Source organism: Labeo rohita, chromosome 14, assembly GCF_022985175.1.
Source record: "Labeo rohita strain BAU-BD-2019 chromosome 14, IGBB_LRoh.1.0, whole genome shotgun sequence".
In the NCBI taxonomy this organism is placed as follows: Eukaryota; Metazoa; Chordata; class Actinopteri; order Cypriniformes; family Cyprinidae; genus Labeo; species Labeo rohita.
This window is the reverse complement of record NC_066882.1, coordinates 4,763,560-4,789,025: the sequence shown is the minus strand read 5'-3', so window position 1 is coordinate 4,789,025 and position 25,466 is coordinate 4,763,560. Positions and strand designations below refer to the sequence as shown.

The 25,466-nt window shown below is 33.8% G+C and overlaps 2 protein-coding genes across 5 annotated transcripts in view; both read right to left on the bottom strand.

Moving 5' to 3' along the window:
- Positions 1-5,453, bottom strand: part of arap3 (ArfGAP with RhoGAP domain, ankyrin repeat and PH domain 3) — a 37,829-nt gene extending 32,376 nt beyond the window's left edge. For all 4 annotated transcript variants that reach the window (XM_051128211.1, XM_051128212.1, XM_051128213.1 and 1 more), the window contains exon 1: positions 5,295-5,453. The gene's annotated coding sequence lies outside the window, so the exon portion shown is untranslated. The remainder of the gene's footprint in view (positions 1-5,294) is intronic.
- A 3,178-nt stretch (positions 5,454-8,631) lies between these two features.
- On the bottom strand, positions 8,632-19,029 carry stard15 (StAR-related lipid transfer (START) domain containing 15). Its single transcript, XM_051128223.1, has 6 exons — positions 18,641-19,029; positions 15,288-15,435; positions 14,219-14,322; positions 11,972-12,089; positions 11,225-11,277; positions 8,632-9,454 (listed from the first exon to the last, which is right to left on the bottom strand). The coding sequence occupies exons 1-6, from the start codon at positions 18,785-18,787 to the stop codon at positions 9,236-9,238; spliced, it is 789 nt and encodes a 262-aa protein (XP_050984180.1). The 5' UTR covers positions 18,788-19,029; the 3' UTR covers positions 8,632-9,235.
- Positions 19,030-25,466: the final 6,437 nt, after the last annotated feature.

Below are 25,466 nucleotides of genomic sequence, written 5' to 3'. Positions count from 1 at the left end.
TGATGACATGCAGACATGCTCCCAGTTTTTGTTTTCAGTTTGCAACCACATTTACTACAGTTATAGTTTTGTGGTTAAGACACGGACTATTTTGCAAAGAAAAAGGAAGCCACGGAAGGTCAAAACCACAATTTCTAAATTTCACAGCACAGTGCATTAGACGACTGATTTTCTACTCAACAACAGACAGCACAGCAAACCTCCATCTGTTTATTTGCACGACTATTAATATTCTAGTCTATATTTAGGGTTAAGGATTTGCACAAACCAAGAAGCCATAAACCATTACCAATACCTCAAACCAAGCGGCTTGTTGAGAAAAGGCCATTTCTTTTTGACTTACAACGACAGAGATATAATTTTACGGAGATATAATTTTTATGACTTGGGCCAATAAGTAAGCATCCCAAACACCCTACAGCCTTATAAGAAAAAGCCACCATGGACACAATGGAACGACACACTATAAACGGGGTAGTGTTTGTCTAATGAGCGCATTCCCTCCACTGCGTGCCCTCGGGATCCCGCCGGGGGAAGGGATACTTTCAGATAAGAGCCTTGATGATTGAGGAGACAGTCTCAGGCAGGCCCGTTCTCGTAGATGAAGGTGTAGACAAGGTAACGATGGTGGCTGGAACCAGCAGGACACCAGAAGCACCAACTTCAAATCTTCCTCCACATCTCAAAGCAAGATGGCTACCATCTCAAACAGCAATCAACATGCATTTTGCTGAGAAAACTGTGCCCTGCTCTGCTCTGTCCGCCCCGCCCCAACTATATTTATCTTAATGGCCGATCTGGGTTTTCTCCGAACTACTGAATACACAGGATACAGCTGTCCCTCAAACAAAACCCTCCTCCTCTCTCCCGCGCTAGAGGAAAAGAGATACTGCGCGTGATACACAGATGAACCGGAGATCATCGCAAGCCATCTTAAACCATGAGAAGGGTTGGCCACATTGAGATAATGTTGCATTAAATGAAACTGATTTGAGTGAGGTGGCACACATAAAACCTAGAAAGTACAAACTGTGTCCTTGACATGACCTTGAGGGGAGGAAAAAAAACAAACAAAAAAAACGCCACATTACAACTAAAATTTTAACCATTTTTTATATAAGATAGACATGTAGAAGCAACTAACACAATAGGTCTTTCATGGTCAAGGGGATATCACACTGAGTTTATGCAATAAAAAATCCTCTCAACCACATTTCATACACATTTCCTGTATTTTTCAAAACAGTGTTAACAAATGAAGCCAGTGATGATGCATGTTTCTTGCAGTTAAGTGAGTAAACAAGACTTGTGTTAATATGAACTCATACTAATGTAAGCAATCACTGTATTCTACACATTTGTCTACACATTTTTCACTTACTGCTTCCTTTTTCATGCAATTTAGATTTGTTTAAAATTCAAAAATTTAAAAGCTGTTAAAACAGAACACACACTGGACACATACACACTTTTTCACTGCTTAGCATGTCCTTCCTGTGATACTTCCTTTTTAAAGAGACAGTCCACCCAAAAACTCAAATTCTGATTATGTACTCACCCTCATAAGATAAGATTTTGTTCATCTTTGGAAAACAAATGAAAATATTAAAACACACTGTAAAAGTAATTTAATATGAACTGAACTGTTTAAGTCTTTTAAGGAAACATGATTGCTTTATGAACAATAAATTTAGTTCATTCAATTTAGTTCAAAAGTCTGTGAACAGTAAGAATTTTAATGTGGTTTAAAGAAGTCTCTTCTGCTCACCAAGCCTGCATTTATTTGATCCAAAGTACAGCAATCAGTAAAATTCTGAAATATTTGTACTATTTAAAATAATTGTTTTCTATTTGAATATATTTTAAAACTTAATTTATTCTTGTGATTTCATAGCTGAATTTTTAGCATCTTTATTCCAGTCACATGATCCTTCAGAAATCATTCTAATATTTGTTTTGCTGCTCAGAAAAAAAAAACAAAAAAAAACAGCTCAGCAGGTTTCTTTGATGACTAGAAAGTTCAGAAGAACAGCATTTATCTGAAATAGAAATCTTCTGTAACCTTATAAATGTCTTTATCATCACTTTTGATCAATTTAAAGCTTCCTTGCTAAATAAAAGTACTAATTTCGATAATTAAAAAAAAAGTTCTGACTCTGAAGCTTTTAAATTACTCAACTGTTTTAAAGACTGATGATGATAATAAAAATAATAATTATATTATTATTATAAATGTTTCTTGAACAGCAAATCATCATATCAGAATGATTTCTGAAGGATCATGTGACACTGAAGTCTGGAGTAATGATGCTGAAAATTAAGGTTTGGTCACAGGAATAAATTATATTTTAAAATATATTCAAATAGAAAGCAGTTATTTTAAATTTTATTATTTTCAAAAACTTTTGACTGGTAGTGTATAAACACTGATCAATGCACATACTGTAAGATATCCACGGAAAAACAAACGTGCTTGCAATAAACCTCATTGTTCATGATATAAAAATCTTCAGAGGACTTTAAATAAACCGTTCGATTTAGATTGCATTATTTTTATGATGTTTGGAATGACCTGGGAAGGCCTGAGTTTGGAATGACACAAGGATAATTGATGACAGAAGATTCATTTTTTGGTGAACTAACCCGTTAAGCTATCTTAATCTGGTATTTCCACAACCTACATTTTTTGGCAGGTCTCCCAAATATCAAGTAATGTGAGCAAAACATGTGTCAAATTTCCAATTACATGTTGTTCGTGCATGCAGTTTTTGTATTTATTTATTTATTTTGCACAGTCCATAACTCATAAGGCAATCAAGCTATGCGCCCTTTTTGGAAACAAACTAATAAGCTGCGTTTCAATTCCACCCAGTTGATTCATAGGAAATTCTTGTGAAAAACAGCACTATCTCAAATCATAATGGAATGGAATGAACTAGTTTCCCTGAACTTAATGGGAAGGAAAACACTTTTGATCCCTAAATGATCTTGGATTGCTATCTGAACAGCAATCTTTATCAGCAGGAAAATTATTTGCATTTCAAATGATGTTTCATACTCTCGAGAGACAAACAGCACCACTTCGGAGGTCATCTAGGCAGGAAATGAAGACATTAGCATATCATTCAATAAATGGCACAAGCACGGACAAACACATAAATCAAATAAAGCCTCAGCTAATGTAATTCAGCCTCATGGGAGGACAGTGAAAATGCAGTTGAAACACTTTGTTTGGTTGTTATTCATCTGCATGATGATTTGTTGTTGTCTTTATTTTTTATTAATGGAAAAGTATGCCTCGTGACCTGTTGATTGCACTGCTCTGTGGGTTGTGATAAAGCCAAAGGAGAAAAACATCTCCAAACGTCTTTCCCTCTCATATCCTACTCAAACATCCCTGGGCTTCCAGAAGGAACAATTAGTGGAAGCTGTAGAGTCAAAAGCAATTTGTGAAACGCAGGAATCAAGGAGGCTTTTGGGATGCAGTGTGCTGGGGGGGTGTGTATAAATAACAGTGAAGCACTATTGTGTGACACAATACGTCATTGTTCACAACTGGTGGAGGCCGCGTAGCTGAGATGACAGAACACACTTGTGTATTAATATGCTGGACCCTTGCTCAAACACATATTGAGATCTCAGTTCCCTAACGGGATTGAAACTGCACTGCTGCAAGAAAACTTGCGCTTTCACATTTAAGCCCTATCCGATCACTTAATTCCCAACAAAAAGTGCTAATAACAGAGAGAAAATTCAAACTAAAGCACAAATATTAAAGCAGCCAATGCACGCACTCATAAAATTATGTGTAAACATACATTTCAGCAAAAAAAAATTCCCCTCTTTTTATTTTTCAGCAATATTATCTATGCTTATTTAATTAATTTGTTGCATTTTTTTCCTGCATTGCAGTATATTTGACATTAGCAACATAATTTGTTTTGCTTGCTGTATAATATTTTATATTATATTATATATTTTCCATTCATCAAAGAATCCGGCAGTTTATCTATGACCGTTTTCAGGAAATATTATGCAGCACTGGTTCAACATTAATAAAGTATACTCAAATCAACATTACAAAAATTCAGCTTTGCATCACAGGAATGAATGACATTTTAAAATATATTAAATTAGAAAACTGTCATTTTAAATTATAATAATATTTCATAATAATAGTATTTTTACTGTATTTTTCTATTTAAAAAAAAATGCAGCTTTGGTGAGCATAAGAGACTTACATAAAAAAAATGTATTACCAACCCCAAACTTATATTATATTATATTATATTATATTATATTATGCAGCAAGAGTATTTCTGCTATAAACCTCTAAAATAAAATAAACTATATAGGACATGAGCAGAGCTGCAGAATCAGATTGAATAGATGAAACGTCTGTGATATTTCAATTACAATCATACAAAATAAAAACACTGGATTAGATTGTAAACTTAAAATTAAAATCACATCCAGAACCCTTATATGGGTCATTCCAAAGGTCAAATCTCTCCCAGATTTGAAAATACGTCCCATCCTCCCAAGTGTCATAAAGAGCAGCGAGGGAAATACAGGTCAGATTATGCAACAAGAGATTTATCACAATTAATACACTCGTCCATGTTGTGAGAACTTAATCTGCATTTAAGAATCTGCTCAGTTGGACATACGGCATATACAGGGGTGTAAAAACAGTTTTAAAAGTCCAGACCTGTCCTTTAAAAGTAATGATTTCTCCCAAAACGTGTGGGATAATTGTAAAGCTTCTCCCAGTCAGGCATATAAACTAGAGCTAAATGAAAATGTTTTCTGCGTAGGCCTCCAAAATGGCATGTTATTCTTGCAAATTCCCCGGTGACTCCCACAGTTGTTGTGTCTGTAAGGAACTGGCAAATTAGCTCTGGGTGTTTCTAAATCAGTTTAAACTAAACTGTGACATTCAGCGGGTGTAAAGCCTGTGGATATCGGATTCCTCAGTGAGTAACACCCTATACATGAGGATTCAATGCACTGACATGAGAATCAATGGAATTCCATCTGAACAGTTAACACTCGGGATAATAGATAAACTCACGACCTTCACTAAAAAGTATGCTTTACCTGACGACAGCACTTCTATCTTTTTTTTACAAGGTCTGGGATTATTTCAAACCACCAAGACTTTGAGAGCTGTATAATAAAAGCGACTTACAATAATAAACACGGGACAGCCTTCGGATATGAATCAAACTGCCCGCGACGTGATCTGATAGACGTTATCAAATGTCAGTCTGAATGTAAAAATCACATCTTACCGTAATTGATTCGCGTTACATATTCCCGTTATATCGCGCAGTGCTGATGGGGAGCGTTTTAAACTCCGGTAATGTGAGATGTGCTGGAGAAAGTTTGAGTGTTGAGCTGCTGGTAGTTGTGTTTGTTATGCCGGAGATTTCAGTGCACAGCGCTGCTGAGCGCGAACTGAGCTCTTAAAGAGACAGCGACGTGTGCCGACCGTTGGTCAGGCCACTAAAAACGAATTATAACGGTTTAAAAACACCCACAATTAGCCATGTTAAAATGTTTTTAAATAATCTACAATAAAGAATGGTGAAATTAAACGTAAAAAGTAATAAAGCTGTTCAGTTGTGGTGCTAAAACCTGAAAAAATTTCAGTTTCCCTCAGGAATTTACTTTTTTATTTTTAGCTGACGGTTAATTAAAACCCACATGAATTAGGTAACTTTCACGTGTTGTTCTAAAATATAAACCACAAACAGTCATTAACAAGGTGATAAATAAGGACTACAACTACCACAAGGATGTGAGCTTACCTTCGTAATGATTCAGGCAACAGTTGTAGTCCTTAAGCTAATTAGCAATGGTGTGGCCTGCTAATCACACAAATGTCTACCGACAGTTTTTATATCTATGAACATAACCTTATTTTGTGGCTCTTCTGAAAAATTAAGTTTCTTTTTTCAAACTATCAGTGTATTTAATTATGTAGCCTAGGCTATTTAAAAAAGAAAAATAGATTTTGTCCTTTTTTCTTAAATTCATGAATATTTTTTCTATAAAGTCTAATTTTTTTAATTTTAGAATAAAATGGCCACCATTTGTGACCTTGGATCACAAAAGCAGTCTTTAGTAGCATGGGCATATTTGTAGCAATAGCCAAAAAATACATTGATTTTTCTTTTATGCCAAAAATCATTGGGATATTAAGTAAAGATCATGTCCCATTAAGATAGTTTGTAAATTTCCTACTGTAAATATATCAAAACTTAATTTTTGATTAGTAATATGCTTTGCTAAAAACTTCATTTGGACAACTTTAAAGGTGATTTTCTCAATATTTTGATTTTATTGCACTCTCACGAATTTAAGAAATTGACCCTTATGACTGGTTTTGTGGTCTGGGGTCACATATTTAAATATTTTAATACTTTTTTGCCATAATTTGATTAAATTAAGGCTTTTAAATTACACACAGGCTATTTTAGACTATATTTCATATGTCAACACAAGCGTGTTTTTACTGACTTTGACTGACATCTCCTTATTAACCAAATACACTTCATACTTCATAGCTAGCCTATAAATATAGCTACGTTGGATCAAATAGAATCCAACAGGAAAATTCTTATACTGTCATATTAAGTGACGTCATGAGTATTGTGGTAAGTTCACAGGGGGTGTTTATAAGTGTGGGTTTTTAGGTTCAAAATGAAGATGATGTGAAGAAAGGCTTGATCTGTGCTGCAAAAGCAATAGCACTTTGTTGTGAGAGAAAGCCGGAGGGTTCACTTATGGAGTTTCCTTTTCTCCCCTACAGCCCGATCTGATTGATGTAGGCAGGAACTGTTTCAAATGGGAAGCAGGAAGTGTCTGAGACAATAGAGGTTTTGAGGAGTGGTCCCCAGCTGTACGTTTATGGATGAAGAAAAAGGATACCGTTGTGAATAAACTTTCCTCACTGCCAAAAGAAAGAGGAAAGCATTTCTACTCAAACAACAAATCCTTAAAGCTGAAAGTTAATTTCATAATTAAAAATACTATATAGAATATTCCTCAGCCTTATATAATTTGTTGGATGCAAATGCTGCTGAGTACAACTTACATCCAGCATGACTTATTAGTAGTTGTGGTAAGAGTAGTGAAGTAGTAGTATTTATTTATATATTTATTTATATATTTATATATTTTTATATATTATTTATTTATATATTATATATCTTATTTATATATAAAATATTTATATATTTGTATATACTCATTTATTTATGTATATATTTATTAAAAGTAGAGTGTTTACCCTTGCATAAAGAAGATATATTTCCTAATATATTGTGAATCAATATATGAAATGATTTAGTGGATGTTGAAAATACACAGATTATGTTGTCTTAATATATTACAATGCTGAATAATACACAAGGATTTTACACAAGTACTATAGCGAATTAAGATGTGACTATATTAATATTTGTATGTCATTTTTAATGCTATTTACATGTATATGTGATAAAATATTATAAATACAGTTGAGATCAAAAGTTTACTATTTGTTTATTATTTACTAAAATAAGAGGGATCATACAAAATGCATGTTATTTTCTATTTAGTGCTGACCTGAATAAGATATTTCACATAAAAGACGTTTATGTAAAATAATAGTTGAATTTGTAAAAATGGCCCTGTTCAAAATTTTACTATACACTTGATTCTTAGTACTGATACCTGAATGATCCACAGCTCTGTTTTTTGTTTGTTTGTTTGTTTGTTTAGCAATAGTTGTTCATGAGTCCCTTGTTTGTCCTAAACAGTTAAACTGCACGCTGTTCTTCAGAAAAACGCTTCAGGTCCCACAAATTCAGCATTTTTGTGTATTTGAACCCTTTCTAACAATGACTGTATGATTTTGAGATCCATCTTTTCGCTCTGAGGACAACTGAGGGACTCAGATGCAACTATTACAGAAGGTTAAAACGCTCACTGATGCTTCAGAAGGAAACACAATGCATTAAGAGCCGGGGGTGAAAACTTTTGAACAGAATGAAGATGTGCACATTTTTTCTTATTTTGCCTAAACATCATATTTTTTTTTCATTTAGTACTGCCCTTCAGAAACTACAGAAGATACTTACATGTTCCCCAGAAGACAAAATAAGTTCAATTTACCCCCCCCCCCCCAACTCTTAATGTATCGTGTTTCCTTCTGGAGCATCAGTGGGCATTTAAAACTTCTGTAATAGTTGCATATGAGTCCCTCAGTTGTCCTCAGTGTGAAAAGATGGATCTCAAAGTCATACAGTCATTGTATTAACTTTTATTTTTTCTTGTGGACTATATGTAAATGTAATTTATGTTAAATATCTTATTCAGGTCAGTGCTAAATAAAAAAAATAACATGCATTTTGTATGATCCCTCTTAAAATAATTAACATTTTGCAGATTCTGCAAGGTGTATGTAAACTTTTGACCTCAACTGTGTATTGAACATAAGCATTAGTTTCCTATGAATTGTATTATTTAATATATTGCATTATATTTGTCCAGTATATTCCCATATATTTTAGCTTCATAAAGGATATAGAAATAAATACTTCCAAAATGCTAGTTTTAGAAATACAAGAGCAAACGTTTTATTCTTAAGACATTGAGAAAAATGCCACTGAGTCAAAAGCACACAGACAGATCCAAATGTACTACACAGAATTGATTTTTACAGCCCCTGAGGTCTTTTCAAGGCAGTGTAATATGCAGATCTTTGTCACTTAAAGAATAAAAGGCTGTAAGTCCTTGCAACCTCACACAGGAAATTCTCACCTTAGAATATAGGGGCTGAAGATGGTGTGTTATCACTTATAACTGCTTGACAGAATGACAGAATGAGTTGTGCACCGTTTAAGCAATTTAATTTTAAGTTACATTTAAATTTAAGTTACATGGGTCACAATAATACATTAACATTGAGTAATAAAGTTATTACACTTCCAAAGTATTTACTGACACCGTTTAAGAAGTTTTACACTGAATGATTTGATCATACACTATAAAACGTCTAATACAACCAGACCCTTCCTCAGTGTATGGACATAGAATGGAGGTCTTTAAATATCTGCAAAACAATATAATGTTATTTTGTTCAACCCAAAGAAGGGAATGTATGATGTAGAGGATGATTGTAAGGTAACCATCCGCAGTCGCTTTCACATCCACACAAAACACAGGAGAGTCGGTGTGAGAGATCTTAGGTCTCATCATCATCACTGTGGTGCTGGGCTTTCTCCTCGCTCACGCTGCTCTCGTCGATGTTCTCCAGTGAATCTGCTCTTTGCACTGTCAGATCAGCTACGTTGATGCAGGGTAGCGTGTTCTGCTCCGGGTACCTCCACGGCTTCAGATTGGGCTCGTGTTTCCGCTTCCACTCCGGATACTTTAGGCAGGCTTTGTAAATCTTTTTCATGGCCTGTGGATAAAAAGATTGAAAGATCTGTACCATGCATTTTACAGATGCTTTTATACTAAAACATAAAACCACTTGGCCATAATAGAACACTGTGTATGAGGTACACATTTCTAACCACCAGATGGCAGCAGAGGAAAACTGAAATTTGTGACTGACAACATAAGCTTGGCTGTTGAGTTTGGGTCATCAGAGGAATAAATTACATTTTTAAAAAATTATTATTTAAAATAACTGTTTATGAACATAACAGGCTTCTTTTAAACCCATACCCAAATGTAATGTATATATATTAAATTTCCGTATTGTCATATATGTCATGTACATGCATATCTATCCTAAAACCCATCAATATATTTTAATATTATGTAAGGTAATATAAAAGACAGACGTATATTTATTTTATTTGTTGTTATAAAGTTTCATATACAGGTAAAACATATTATATTGTTGACATACACTACCAGTCAAACGTTTTTGAACAGTAAGATTTTTGTTTTTTAAAGAATTCTCTTCTGCTCACCAAGCCTGCATTTATTTGATCCAAAATATAGCAAAAGTAGTAATATTGTGAAATATTTTTACTATTTGAAATAACTGCTTTCTGTTTGAATGTATATTTAAAATGTAATTTATTCCTGTGATCAAAGCAAAATTTTCATGATTCATTACTCCAGTCTTTAGTGTCACATGATCCTTCATAGCTTTAAAATCACAGGAATAAATTATATTTTAAAATATATTCAAATAGAAAATTATTTTAAACAGTAAGAATATTTCAAAATATTACTGTTTTTGCTGTACTTTGGATCAAATAATCGCAGGCTTTTTGAGCAGAAGAGACTTCTTTAAAAAATATATATTAAAAATATCGTTGGGACAAATATTACCACATAAGAAAACATTATATAGATATTACTAAAATATGTACATATACACATTTTATAATAGGGATTTTAAATATGTTATAAACTCTAAAAAATCAGTAACACTTTACAAGGTTCATTAGTTAACATTACTTAACCACATGAATGAACAATATTTACACAGCATTTGTGACCCTGGACCACAAAACCAGTCATAAGTGTCAATTTTTCAAAATTGAGCATTATAGGATAGAACAATATTTGGCCGAGATGCAGCTATTTCAGTATGTGGAATCTGAGGGTGCAAAAAAATCAAAATATTGAGAAAATCGCCTTTAAAGTTTTCCAAATTAAGTTCTTTGCAAAGCATAGTACTAATCAAAAATTAAGTTTTGATATATTTACAGTATGAAATTTACAAAATATCCTCATGTAACATGATCTTTACTTAATTTCCTAATGATTTTTGGCATAAAAGAAAAATCTATAATTTTGACCCATACAATGTATTTTTGGCTATTGCTACAAATATACTCCAGCAACTTAAGACTGGTTTTGTGGTCCAGGGTCACATTTATTAATCTTGGTTATTTTCAGCATTTACTAATGCATTATTAAAATCTCAAGTTGTGTTTGTTAACATTAGTTAATGCACTGTGAACTAACATGAACAAACAATAAACGTAAAGTATTTTTATTAACTGACTTTAACAAAGACTAATAAATAGTGTAATGTATTGTTCATTGCTCGTTCATTTTAGTTAATACATTAACTAATGTTAACAAATTAAACCTTATTGTAAAGTGCTACCAAAAAATCATACCGATCCCAAATTTTTGAATGGCAGTGTATGTATCATTCTTAATGTCATTTCACATTATGTAAAAATCCAGAAAAATTACTTACTTTTGGTGCCACTAACTGTGAGGCCCTGTTTACTACCCACTTGGGTAAAGACCCTGAAAAGAAACAACATACATATTAATTATGTAATATAATTAATATGCTCACAGTACAAATATCACCATTAATGTAATAAAGCTGCAGTGCTAGTAAAACAGTAACAATTTTGTTTTTTTGTTTTTTTAATCTGGTTGTCATAAAAGCCTCTTATGCACATTGTCTGCACTGTAATTTCTGCCCCTGGAGTCTGCTGTACAAAGGCAATAAACTGAATCCAAGTGTCTATCCCACAGGTCACAAACAGCTGGTGCATCACAGCAACGGAAGACATTAATAATCAAAGCCATCGCTCCAAGCAGCACGGAAAAGATGACATCAGCAAATTCATAAAATATGTGTAAAGCAGGAGTTTCAAAGGCTTCCTGGCTCCCCACTTTGTACAACACAAGAGCACAAAGACAAAGAGAGATGGCTAGGCCTTCAAGACATCACTTAAAATTACACCATGTATACACGCTCAGTCTAAACACACGCATGTGTTTTTAAGAAAGAAAGATGAAACTGCACCACTCTTTGGAGTGGCGTTTTTGTATACACACCAACTACTGAAACTGTAAACAGTAAAGTGTCATGTAAACACGTATTCGTGGTGTACTTTTGATCCTGTGACCCCAGCATACCACTGTTTAAAGGTTAAATCTATGTATTTTGCCGTAAATAATAGTGATTGTGGAAATTAGAGAAGTTCACCTCGTGGATCCACTTGTGTCAAGTAATAAAGAGTACAGCAGTTTGCTCCACTGGATTGGATCAAGTACCCAGTGAGTAATGACACAGCTCTGACATAATCCTTCTTTGGTGGGTATTCCTGAAAAATAGCAACAATTTTGTTGGAATGAGTCAGTGTTTAAAGTTGCGAGAACGGGTAAGATATACAAACAACCTGACCATTGTTTGACCTAAACAGCTGAGATATTAAAGGAATAGTTGAAGACTCTGTCAGTATTTGCTCATCCTAAAGTTGATCCAAACCCGTATAAGTTTCTTCCTTCTGCTGAATACAGAAGATATTTTAAAGCAAACAGTTGCTGGTCTCCATTGACTATCATAGAAAAAAAATACTATGGAGGTCAATGGGGACTAGCAGCTTTTATGTTTCAAAATACTGTTTTCAGCAGAAGAAACTCATACAGATTTAATAATGACACAATTTTCATTTTTGGGTGAGCTATCTCTTACTATCACTTATAAATAAAGTTGGTCACTATCTCAAAATAAACTCTGAACTTCAGACTGAAGCACGAAGCGAGATTACACAGATACGCACCGAATACATTAATATGTAAACATAAAACATTGATTTGAGTGGATTTATTTTAGATTCTGACCTGAGTATTGTATTACAGATTCTGCTTTGGCTGGAAAACACTGCATGATTTTTGGCAAGATTTTGTTTTTATTTGTCATCGTTTCCTTGCAACGAGGCGCATGAGTTCGGAATAACTTGAAAGTCTGTTAGTAATCGAGAGTTTATTACTGTATGATGTTCAGTTTCTCAGTGTAAATATTTGCAAAGTTGACAAGTGCAGTGTTTTAAAAGCTGTTACCAATTTAAAAAATTGTGTAGTGCATCCCAGACTATTAACACATCCAGTGGAATGTACAAAACAATGCAACTATATTACAGTAATGTTAATACTGAAAGTATTATCAATAGCTAAGAAACAAAATCAATATCTAAGAAACAAGATGCATGAACAGGATGAACAGATACACTACCAGTCAAACATTTTTGAACAGTAAGCCTGCATTTATTTGATCCAAAGTACAGCAAAAACAGTAAAATTCTGAAATATTTTAACTATTTAAAATAACTGTTTTCTATTTAAATATATTTTAAAATGTAATTTATTCCTGTGATTTCAAAGCTGAATTTTCAGCATCATTACTCTTCAGTCTTCAGTGTCACATGATCCTTTAGAAATAATTCTAATATGTGTTTTTTATTATTATTACTAGCAATTTGAGACAGTTGAGTACATTTTTTCAGGATTTGATGAATAAAAAGAACCAAAGATTAGCATTTGTCTGAAATAAAAAGCTTTTGTAACATTATACACTACACCATTCAAAATCTTGGAGTCAGTATAATTTTTCTGGTGGGGGGTAGAAATTATAGAAATTAATACTTTTGTTTAGCAAGGTTGCTTTAAATGCATTTATAATGTTACAAAAGCTTTTATTTCAGATAAATGATGTTCTTTTGAACTTTATATTCATCAAAGAAACCTGAAAAAATTCTACTCAGTTGTTTTCAACATAATAAAAATAATAAATGTTTTTTGAGCAGCATATCAGAACATTAGAATGATTTCTGAAGGATCATGTGACTTGAGTAATAATGCTATAAATTCAGCTTTAAAATCACAGGAATAAATTACATTTTACAATATATTCAAATAGAAAGCAGTTATTTTAAATAGTAAAAATATTTTAAATTTTTACTGTCTTTACTGTACTTTGGATCAAATAAATGCAGGCTTTGTGAGCAGAAGAGACTTCTTTAAAAACATTAAAAAAACTTTTGACTGGTAGTGTATATAGTATTGTCATGGATGACGGAAAATATTGGTAAACATCTGACCGTGACTGACCAACCAGAATCAAGCCGTACAATTAGCTGATTTATTTTAGATTTATTTCAAGACATGTCAGATTTTCCATGGAGAAAACAATGAAAGACATAAGCCTGTTGACGCTAGACATGTAATTATTCATTACAACAAGGGGATTTGATCACCCGACGCCGTACTTGATACCTCTGTCAGACTTTTGCCACTGATCAGGCCTCTTCTGTTTCAAGCACCTCAAGACCTGGAAGGCTGACCTACATACCAACTGACATACTGTGCTGGACTATATTGTTACCTCTGCCAAAATGTCTCATAAAATCAGAGCTTCTACAGACCTAACAATCCAGACCAAACACAGACATACCGGGTGTTTGACAGAGTAGTTGATGATCAGATAGTCATTGCCAAGAGGAAGCCATGACCGCATGGTGACAAAGTCTCTGTTCTTCAATGGACTCGGACACTTCCCTGTAAACAAACAAGAGGCCAGATAAAGTAAGAAAAGACAAGAAGGTAAATTTGCAAAACTACATACTAAAAATGCATATAAATAAATAAAAAACTAAATTAAATTAAATTTCAGATTGTTTAAACAAGTCTAACTCTCATAAGATGTTTCCGATAAGCTATTTGTTCAGATTGTCATTTCTGATTATTTTCATTACTGCTATTATCATTGCTGTTCTGTTGCTGTATTTATTATTATACTTACTACTACTACTCAAATACTACTAACATTATTCAGATTGTCATTTGTGATTATTGTCATGTTTTTGTGTTTTCTGTTCACCGTATGTTGCATGTTTTGCATTAATACTAATAAAAATAATTAAAAAAAGCTTTATGTTTTCACAGAATAGCTTAAAACAGCGTTTTATGTTGCTTTTCTTACTTATTATAATTGAAAATTGTTCAAAAATGTTTTTTCACATTGATAGAACTTCATTTTGCATTTTAATACACTGTAAAAAGTGGCAACCAATTGCCACAATTGTTACCTTAAAGAACTATTTCTACCTGATTTAACTTATAAAAATGGTTTTGTTGGTATGAATTAATGCATATCGGTTGGTTTGGTTATGTTAAATAATATTTTGGACTTGATTAAAGCCATTTAATTTAAATCTTACCATTTTAAGGTGACTATTTTTTTTTCTCTCATCACTCTTTTGTGATTTTTGAAAGAGACTTTTCTTGCACTGTCACTTTAAATTACTCTCTTTATAAATGATTGTTGATATCCATGCACTTTTAACCATAAGCTCTTGCAGTTCAACTGCAAAAATTGCACTCGATCATCAAATGTACTACAGCCAAACAAAAAAAACTTTTAATATTGTATTTCAGCAAGAACAAATATGGGCTTACTTAAAAAAAAGGTGTGTCAGTGGAAATAACTGCTCAGTTGAGAAAGAAACAAAGGAGTGACTCACAGGAATAATATCCTACATCTGCATTAACTGTCAGTCTTCCAATATCGAAAGTGTCGATCATGTTGGTGTCCCATTTCTTCCGGTAGCTCGTGTCGTGCAAGACGTCGTAGAGAGTCTCTGCCGTCACGTCCTTGCACACGATTCTCATCTAAGAGAAAAAAACAGACATTGTCTTATTGAGTCATTCAGAACTTTTCCATTACAGTTGAACACAAAGTTCACAAAGTATGTTGAGCAGTGAAAAATCTCCTGTAGTTTTCCCTCTGGGGCAGCTGTGATAAAGTGCTGACAGATTTTGAACACACTGTTACCAGGCAGATGAAAAATGAAAGCTTTTCAATGTTGAAAAGCTGACAAAGCCTGCTGCCATTTATACATAGAGCTATTCATTTCCTTATCTTTGAAAGCCTTGCTTTCTGCGTGACTCAGCCATGTCAGGTCACAAAGAGTAAAAGTTGACACAGCAAACAGCGGCTTTAGATTTTAGCATGTTGGCCTGCATTTGTATTTCAACCGGGTTTTTTTTCCACGTATACTGTAGCTACCTTATCCTGGGTTGCGAGGAGGGTCAGGTAAGCATGAATACATCAAATGCAATGTGATCAGATATTGTATGGCCGTACGACGCAAGAAACCGTGTAACCCAATCAACTCTACCCTGGCGTCATTTAATAATTTATTCTCAACCCCCTACAACCCCGGCTTGATCGGTCGCTGCTCATTTCCATTGGGTTCCTTGGAACAAGTTTTATTTAGTCTCTATGAATGGAATGTCGTCAAAGCCTACGAAGCTTAATTATTCATGAAAAGAACGCATCGGTGGCCCGGAGAGCGGCGTGAATTATTGACGAAGGTCTGTCATCTCCTTTCATTTTTGCAGCCGTTACAGGTCTTAATAATTTCCCCACACCTTTGCTGAAACAGCCCTCATGCATAGGTTCTTGCGTCGGGATGGCTTTTAGCCATTGTCAGAAAGGTCAGAAGTGCTTCTACACACACAAAACAAAAGAAACACAGCAAAAAAGCCAAACTTTGGTAAGCCGGCAGGAGGGGCTCAGGTTTCCACATCTGAGCCTGCTGTTACCACGCTTTTCCGCTCTTAATTTTTCAGCACATCTCATGAGTGCAGTCTGTCCCTCAGAGATCGCTCTTTCATCTCAGAGACTGTGGATCGTGAAGCCGTCAGGCCTGGCCTGCTCCACTGTACGCTGAGTTTCCCCTGGGCAAACAGCCCATAACCATATCTCTGTTTGTTTCTTTAAGATTTTCTCTGAGAGAGTTTGGAGTCTGTGAGGAAAGCTACTGTTCAGAAGCCTGGAAGATATACTGTGCTATTGCATTTGCACAGCAAACACTGATAAACTGCTATTTCACAGGCAATGCATATTTAAGTCTTTAGTTCACATGCTGAATCTATTACTAGTATACTACTAAATATAACAACTACTAAATAATAATTTTAATGTTTTGAAGGACGTTTCTTATGCTCACCAAAGCTGCATTTATTTAAACAAAAATACAGTAAAAACAGATATATTTTTAAATGTTTTAAACTGATGAATAATATTTTAAAATGTAATTTATTCCTGCAATCCAAGCTGAATTTTCAGTCACATGATCCTTCAGAAATCATTCTAATATGCTGATTTTCCGCTTAAGAAACATTTATTATTATGTTGTAAACTTGCACTGCTTAATAGTTTTGTGGAAGCTGTCAAAAGAACAGCATTTATTTGAAATAAAAAATTTTAACTTTATGCATGTCTTTACTGTCAATAATAATAATACAGGTGCAAGAGCTGTAAAACAAAACATGCATATAAATCAACACGCAATGGTTGTTAAACAAAAAAATGTAATGTAGCTAGAATGAACTACTTCCTAAAATGCACAGGCCAACAGAACATGATATCAGTACTGGCAATATGAAAACCATTTTGTAACATAGCAACTGGTTTAGCTGGTCACTGTTGCTCCTCTATTTCAGTTAAACAAGTAACTATTCATTACATACTAATGCATATTTCATAGGCTAAAAGTCACTGTTTTCATTGTTATGAGTATATTTTCTAGATTTATTAGATATCAGTACTCAGTTGGGACACGTTAGCATCTATCCAAACTGTTACTAGTCACATTTCACCATTTACAATCACATTTATTTCTCTTATATATAATGAATTAACTAAATAATAAGTAATGAATATCTGAGTATTTACGGGTGATAATGGTTTCCACTACAAATACCGTCACAAACCATAAACTTTTAACCATTTAAAATGGTTTCCTGTACTGTGTTTTGGGACATACTCCATTAGGATTTAATGGTTTTAACAAGCAATAGGTGGTGACCAATTACCAGTAGTAAAAAAGTAATTTAAAATGCATTTATTTTATACTTAGTATAGATCAAGTTTATTAACATATTTACTGACGTATTGCCCTAGATATACTGATATGAAAATTGTAATTAAACTTTACTTGGTGCACTACTTGTGCACAATGCACATTTCTTAATACTAAACCTAAAATGTGTTTTAATGTCACTATTGATGAGGATTGTATGATCTTTGAATAATATCGGCCTTTAAATGTAAAATATTTAAAGTGTACCTACTTGCAAGAGTTCCACTTTAGCACAATCAAATATACTTAAGTATATCTTTAGTTGGACTCCAGCACCAAACCTTAAATTTACCAGTTTAGTATAGTATACTAAAAGTACAACTGCAGGGTATTTTTATTAAGTACATAATATGTAAATGTATTTGTAGTATACTTAGCATGATTTAAATGTATTGTACACTTTAGTATATTAATTTTTCACTAGGGGCACCAATACAGTTTCCAGTAAAACCATTACAAATTCTGCTATGGTTTTAGTTAGTTCTTGTTTCAGCATCATGGTACCCAGAAACAATTGAAAAACTAGTTAAAAGGGCTCAAATAACTGCACCTCAGATCACCTTGAATTCAATGGCAAACATATGCAATTTGGGATTAGTAACCAGGTACTGGTAGTAAATAAATAATTAGACCTATTACTAGTGACTAATTGAATTGATAGGCTACTCGTTACTATTGGATTACTAGTGATTAAAAAAGTAAAAGTAACGCTAAAATACATAGCTGTAAAGCATACATGTTAAAACAGCTTGCCATATCATGCTGCGTTCTTTTACTGTAGTCTCAATTACTGTACAAAGACACTGATGAATTGTAATATCAAAAATAAATAAATAAATACTAGATCTGGTCTTATTTTAGACGCTAATGCAGTGAGGGCTGAAAGCAAAGAGTGTAAGTAGTTTGTGAGTGTGTGCGTCTATTGATCCGCACTGCAGCGCACTTGCCTTGAGTTTCTGCACAGTTTTGCACTCCTCGTCTCGACACCAAACCGTCACTCCTCCTTTATTATAACGGGCGACCCAGCCATCCTGACTTTCACATTGATCGCGGAAAGATAAGAAATCGGTGTCGTCCGGTATCTGGACTGGCATCTTGCCTTCCGGTGCTGAGAATCAAGTCAGGTCTACAGGACTAAAAGCTCCTCTCATCAATGATCCGCTCGGTTGTGTTGTCTGCTCCACTTATGGTTGGTTTCTGACGGGTCTAAAAAGCGGTTTTGCAGTTTAGTCTAACTGTTGCAACTCTGCTAACTGTGTATTGTTGCAGCAGGTGTATTTGAGCATCCTCTTCAGTCCTGTATCAGTCCCATACTGAAGAGAGGCATTATATAAGTAAGGCATCACGTTACTGCCATGTCGTTTTTCAGGTGGAGCAGTCTACAAGGGCTCATTTAGTCAGACTGACTGATGATCCGCGGATCAGGTGTCATGTTTGTCAATTCAAAGGATTTCTTTTCCGTGACTGTTTTGTTTAACCTGTACAGGTGTGTAGCCTGAATCCAGCGTCTACTGTTTCCTACTCTATCACCTTCCCTCAGCTTCACTCCTTACTATCGTACTGTGCAGGGAAAAAGTAAAAGTCTGCTTTTTGTTGAGGTCTAGAAACACTATTTTTGTGTGCTTTGGAAAGCTGATTTCTTCCAAGGACAATAAATGCTTTGTCAGAACATTCAGGGGACTGGAAACCAAAAAAATATTATTCTTAATAGGAAATATAGGCTATTAAATGTCAGATGAACTGTAAAAGTCAACCTGTCCATTTGACATAAAATTTATGTTGTGATGTTTGGACGTTGAGGAAATGATAATAAAAATAATGATATATTTGGAATTCAGATTTGGGAATTATAAACTCTGGAGCTCAGAATAATAATAAAATGTTTTTTTCTGTGTGTGTGCACTGAAATTATGGTGGTTTATCCTAACTTGAGTAGCTGAATCATCCATATGAAGCGCTGCCTATTTTTAATTAAGCAGATGCGATGTCAGTCGCAATGTCAGTCTTGAAGAATCTCCTGCAGGTGCCAAATAATACGGGCTGTCAGTCTGCCGCTTTCTTGGGCTCCAACAATGAAAATACATTTCTATTATCAATCTTCAGAGATCATTTGTTAGAATATTTTTGTTTTTATGATTTACTTTACCCGTCAAAAGTTTTTGGACAGTAAGATTTTCTGCTCACCAAGCCTGCATTTATTTGTTCCAAAATACAGCAAAAGCAGTTATATTGTTAAATATTTTTACTATTTAAAATAACTGCTTTCTATTTGAATATATTTTAAAATGTAATTTATTCCTGTGATCCAAGTTAAATTTTCAGCATCATTACTCCAGTCGTCAGTGTCACATGATCCATGCTACATTTTTTTCAGGATCAGCATTTGCTGATCTTATGAATTTTCTATTCATCAAAGAACCCTGAAAAAAATCTACTAAGCTGTTTTCAACATAATAATAATAAAAAATGTTTTTTGAGCAGCAAATTATAATATTAGAATGATTTCGGAAAGATCATTTGACTGAAGTAATAATGCTAGAAATTCAGCTTTGAAATCACAGGAATAAATTACATTTTAAAATATGTTTCAATAGAAAGCAGTTATTTTAAATAGTACAAATATTATAGAATTTTACTGTTTGTGCTGTACTTTGGATCAAATAAATGCAGGCTTGGTGAGCAAAAGAGACAAATCTTATTGTTCAAAAACTTTTGACTGCCAGTGTATAACTGAAGCATATAAGATATGTCAGATTTCGTATTTTTGTAGTAAACCGTCAACAGCTTTTGTACTAATTATTGCTCAATATACGGTAGGATACACTGGTGCTATTAGCCCCCTTAAAGAAAACTTTTATTTTTTAATATTTGTACATTTCACTAAATGTGTTACTATTGGAGTTTGCCTACTTTCACTGTTTTTGGAGAAAATAAAATGAAATGTCTCTTATCTTAAGCAGAATTGGCACCATATACCTTTTATGAAATTATTTAGCTAATATCTAAGTATGTCACACAAGGAGTGTGTGTATAACCATAAGATGGCACTAATGAACCCCTTAGGACCATAGTTCTGAACCAGGTGTAAAAATGGCTTTAAAATAAGATAAAACAACTGAAAATCAAGATACCTTCCCACTGTCTTGAAAAATCAGATTTTTAAAAGCAGTTTCCTGAAATGGAAAATGAATGTAAATGAATAAAAGTGTACAAATGTATGGGCAGTAATATATATTTTTCAAATTTGTAATTGTTTCAATTTAATCTGTTGGTTCAATAAAACTTATTTGAAAAGTTTTTTGATAAAATTGTTGTATAATAATTTTAAATATAATTACTTATACGTTAATATATGGATGCTTCTATTTTCTGAAAGTAAAAATTAATTAATAAATAAATAAATAAATAAATTGAAAACAAAACTTCATTACAGCAGATACCAGAGGAAACATCCTGCAAATAGTATATAGTTGTGGACACTGGGAGGACTTGAGGTCAGAAAGGCGCCTTAAATTATGTCTGTAGGCGTTTCTTTTATCACTGTTAGATGATCCCTACTATTATCTTTAGGCTGAGCATCTCCACATCTCCACAAAATGTACATTTAGCATTGTATAATGTATGTGCGGCCCAGCTGTCCAGAAAGGCTTTGCTGTGTGTGTTGCTGGAATGTTTTGAGATGATCTCAGCCTCCTCCTCCTCCATGTGGCAGGGTCATGAGATCACACAGGCTCTCCTCTTTCCTTGTCCTGTAATGTGGCCTAACAAGGGTTCACTGTAGACTGATTCATTCCATCAGGGTCAAACCGGGGCATTCAGTATGGCACGTCTCACATATGTCTAAACATCACTGCCACTAAAATATATTGCGGTTTAAGTTTAAGTGGTTGCGGAGTGTATTAAGCACTGAGAGGTTCAGCTGCACTTTTTCTCTAGTGGCAGTACTACATGAATGATTGAACTTTTCCATACTGGCACAAACACATATTGAGGGGATCCTGAGAGCGAAGGTCTACAAGAGCATGTTGTGTTGACCTGTTCCCTTGAGGCATCAGCCGCAGTAACCTGATCCTGTGTCAGATACAAAGCTGCACAAATAGAGTCCCTCTTATTTCATTAAAACATATCATACTCTCAGTCATTTTCCACCTTTAAAAAGAACTATTGTGGATGATATTTCTACTTTTGTTCCTACATTGTTAGAATGTGTACATTTTTCTTATTTTGCCTAAATATATATTTTTTTTTCATTTAGTAGCTACAGAAGCTACATGTTTCCCAGAAGACAAATTCCCTGATCTTCAAATTCCAAAAGTTTTCACACCCTGGCTCTTAATGCATTGGGTTTCCTTCTAAAGCATCAGTGAGAATTTGTACTTTCTGTATTATTTGCATATGAGTCCCTCAGTTGTCCTCAGTGTGAAAAGATGGATCCCAAAATCATACAGTCATTGTTGGAAAGAGTTCAAAAACACAAAAATGCTGAAAAACCAAAGAATTTGTGGGACCTGAAGGATTTTTCTAAAGAACAGCAGGCAGTTTAACTGTTTAAGACAAACAAGGGACTCATTAACAACTATTACTAAACAAAAAACACAGCTGTGGATCATTCATGTCACATTACAGTATTAAAAATCAAGTGTATGAAAACTTTTGCACAGGGTCATTTTTATAAACTAAACTATTATTTTCTCTTGTGGACTATATGTAAACTTATTTGAAATATCTTATTTAGGTCAGTACTAATTACTTTACTAATTACAGTACTAATTATTTTTTGGTAAAATAATTAACATTTTGCAGATTTTGCAAGTTGCATGTAAACTTTTGACCTGAATTGTATATTAGTTTTTCTTAAATTATATTTATGGTTTAAACTGAACCTAACATTTTTATTTAATATTAATTAAAATATTTATTTACGAAGACAAATACAGTAAAACGATTATTTATTTTAAAGACAATATAATAAATATATTAGCCAAAATATTGCTTAATGTAGGCTAAATATAATCATTTTTGGCTTTTTACAATGTAATTTCACTTAATTGCATCCCAATTTCTTTTTATTTGTGGGTAAAATACTCCTTTAAGATGAAACTAAAAACATTTTGTTTAATTTAGTTTACTTACAATGAACAAAGACAACTTCAAAAGAACTTGTGTTTATTATGTTTATGTTTATTGTGTTATTTTTACATTTTTAAAATATGGATCATATTTAAAGAAGTCTCTTATGCTCATCAAGGCTGCATTTATTTGATCAAAAATTCTGAATAAAATTTAATATTGCAAAATGTTATTACAATATAAAATAATGGTTTCTATTTTAATATACTTTTTATTCCTATGATGCAAAGCTGAATTTTCATCAGCCATTACTCCAGTCTTAAATGTCACATGATCCTTCAGAAATCATTCTAATATTGATGACTTATTATTAGAATGATTAATGCTGACAACAGTTGGTTTGGCAACAACCTTTGATTCTTTTTTTCAGAATTCTTTGATGAATAAAAAAATTAAAATGAACAGAATATATTCAAAATAGAAATCTTTTCTAAGATTTGTAAGCACTAAGCACTGTAAAACTACTGTGATGTTGTTATTAAATAAAAGATTATTAGAGTATGTTTTTTAAAGGAGTCATCGGATGCAAAGTTCACTTTTACATGTTGTTTGAACATTAATGTGTGTTGGCAGTGTATGTACACATCTACCCTATAATGATAAAAATCCATGCAGTGGTTTTTAATTAATCTGTAAAAATAATATCCCCTTTTTCAAATCGAGTCATTCTCAGATGCCTGTCGGTGTGGCGTCACACTGACAGAGGCCACTCCCACGATAGTTGATTGACATGAGCTTCTTATCTCAGATCAGCTGTAACAGTCCAACCTCCATTGTTTCGATGCGGGAGCAGGGATGTAAGTTAGACAAGAATATCTCCGACTGAGCAACTGAGGTGTTGTGTTGCTGGATGTAATAATGAACATAGTGGTCGCCATTTACTCCCGACATCTGAGCCGCTGAAGATGATTTTTGCAGAGCTGATTTTGGCAAGGTAAAAAGGCTGTTGTTTTACACAACCATTGAGAATTTTTAACCAAAGTATATTATAGACTTTTCATTAAGACCCTAAAGAATCATATCAACTTGTTGTACAATGGGCATCCAATGACCCCTTTAAAAGAAAATACTATTTAAGTCTTTCAACTTTTTTTCAGTGTGCTTAATATTGTTGCTATTTCTTTTCTTTTGTATATTAGTATTTCTTCTTTTCCTGTGGGGATTATTTGCTTTTAGACAAATCGATTTAAACCGGAAACCATGATTTTCGATTTGAACCAATATTAAAAAAGCACTTTAAATAAATGGCACAGTCATTTAGCTATTTTCAATGTGAGACAGCCGTTCTATCTAAACAGAAGTGAGCAATAATAATGGCATGTCCATTACTCTGGAAATTGTGTCACTTGAAGTATGAAGGACTATAATAAATGAGATTAAAAGACATTTTTCTCTGACACTGGCATAAACATAGACAACGTGAGATGATGCAGTCCAAGAATGGCTCTTGACGTTGGTGCACTAAACAAAGTACGTTTTTAATTATTTCAACAGACTTCCGCACATCTGACCTCATCTGAGCTGATTCATCAGCTGGACCGGAAAGATGATCTAGGACTGTTTATAACAGGGATTCCATGCAACTCATGGGGTAACCATGAGAATTTGCTCTTATATACAAAGCCACCTGTTATATCTGTCCTTAACCCAGCGTTTTTATGTCAGTGTTGGACGTTTTCTTTTTAAATATTGTTGTAGGGTCAACACTGTACACTTGCTAAATTGTTTTCTGGCTTCGGTTAACCTGATCTTGGAAGCAGGAAGTAATGCCAGACAGTAAGGAGACCACTGGTACCCCAAGGAGAGTGGAAAAACACACTTAATTGTTTCCCCTTAAGGTAACCCATTCCCCATTCCCGTGGCTTGATGATACCGGATGCTGCACGGGCATTTTTCAATCCATTAAAAATGATTCTGTTGACACCCGAGTGTTGAATCAACAATGGAAAGAACGAATAATTCAAAAAAGAAAAGACAAAGTGTGAACTGCGCATGCAGCTTCAAAGGAGAGCGCACACTAAATTAGCACACAATGGGATTGATATCAAATGAAGCGTTAAGATTCCACATTCACTCTTTTTTGTTTACTGGGCATCTGAAGCATTGAGGTATCAAAATTCAAAGGGCAAATGGGTATTCCTTCCCCCTCTGGAGGTTTCAGTGTAAAGGAATGTGCTCGTCCCTGGATGAGGCTGAGCTGAACATTAAACACTAGGCCCCATGGCAACTCCTGGACATGGCCATAAAAAGTAATAGAAGAAACAGACCTCAACAAGGTAATGTGCCATATTTCATTTCTGACATGAAATAACAAATACAAAATAGAGTGTAAATTAGACTGTCAATCAATGTTGAGTCCTTTTTTTTACTAATGATTAGACTTTTTCTTGTTTGTGGACAACGTACACTACGTTTTTTTTTTAAGTATCTTCTGCTCACCAAGCTTGCATTTATTTGATCCAAAGTACAGCAAAAACAGCAAAAATGTGAAATATTTTTACTATTTAAAATAACTGATTTCTATTTGGATATATTTGAAAATGTAATTTATTTTTGTGATTTCAAAGCTGAATTTTTTTGCATCATTACTATAGTCACATGATCCTTCAGAAATCAGAAGAACAGCATTTATCTGAAATAGAA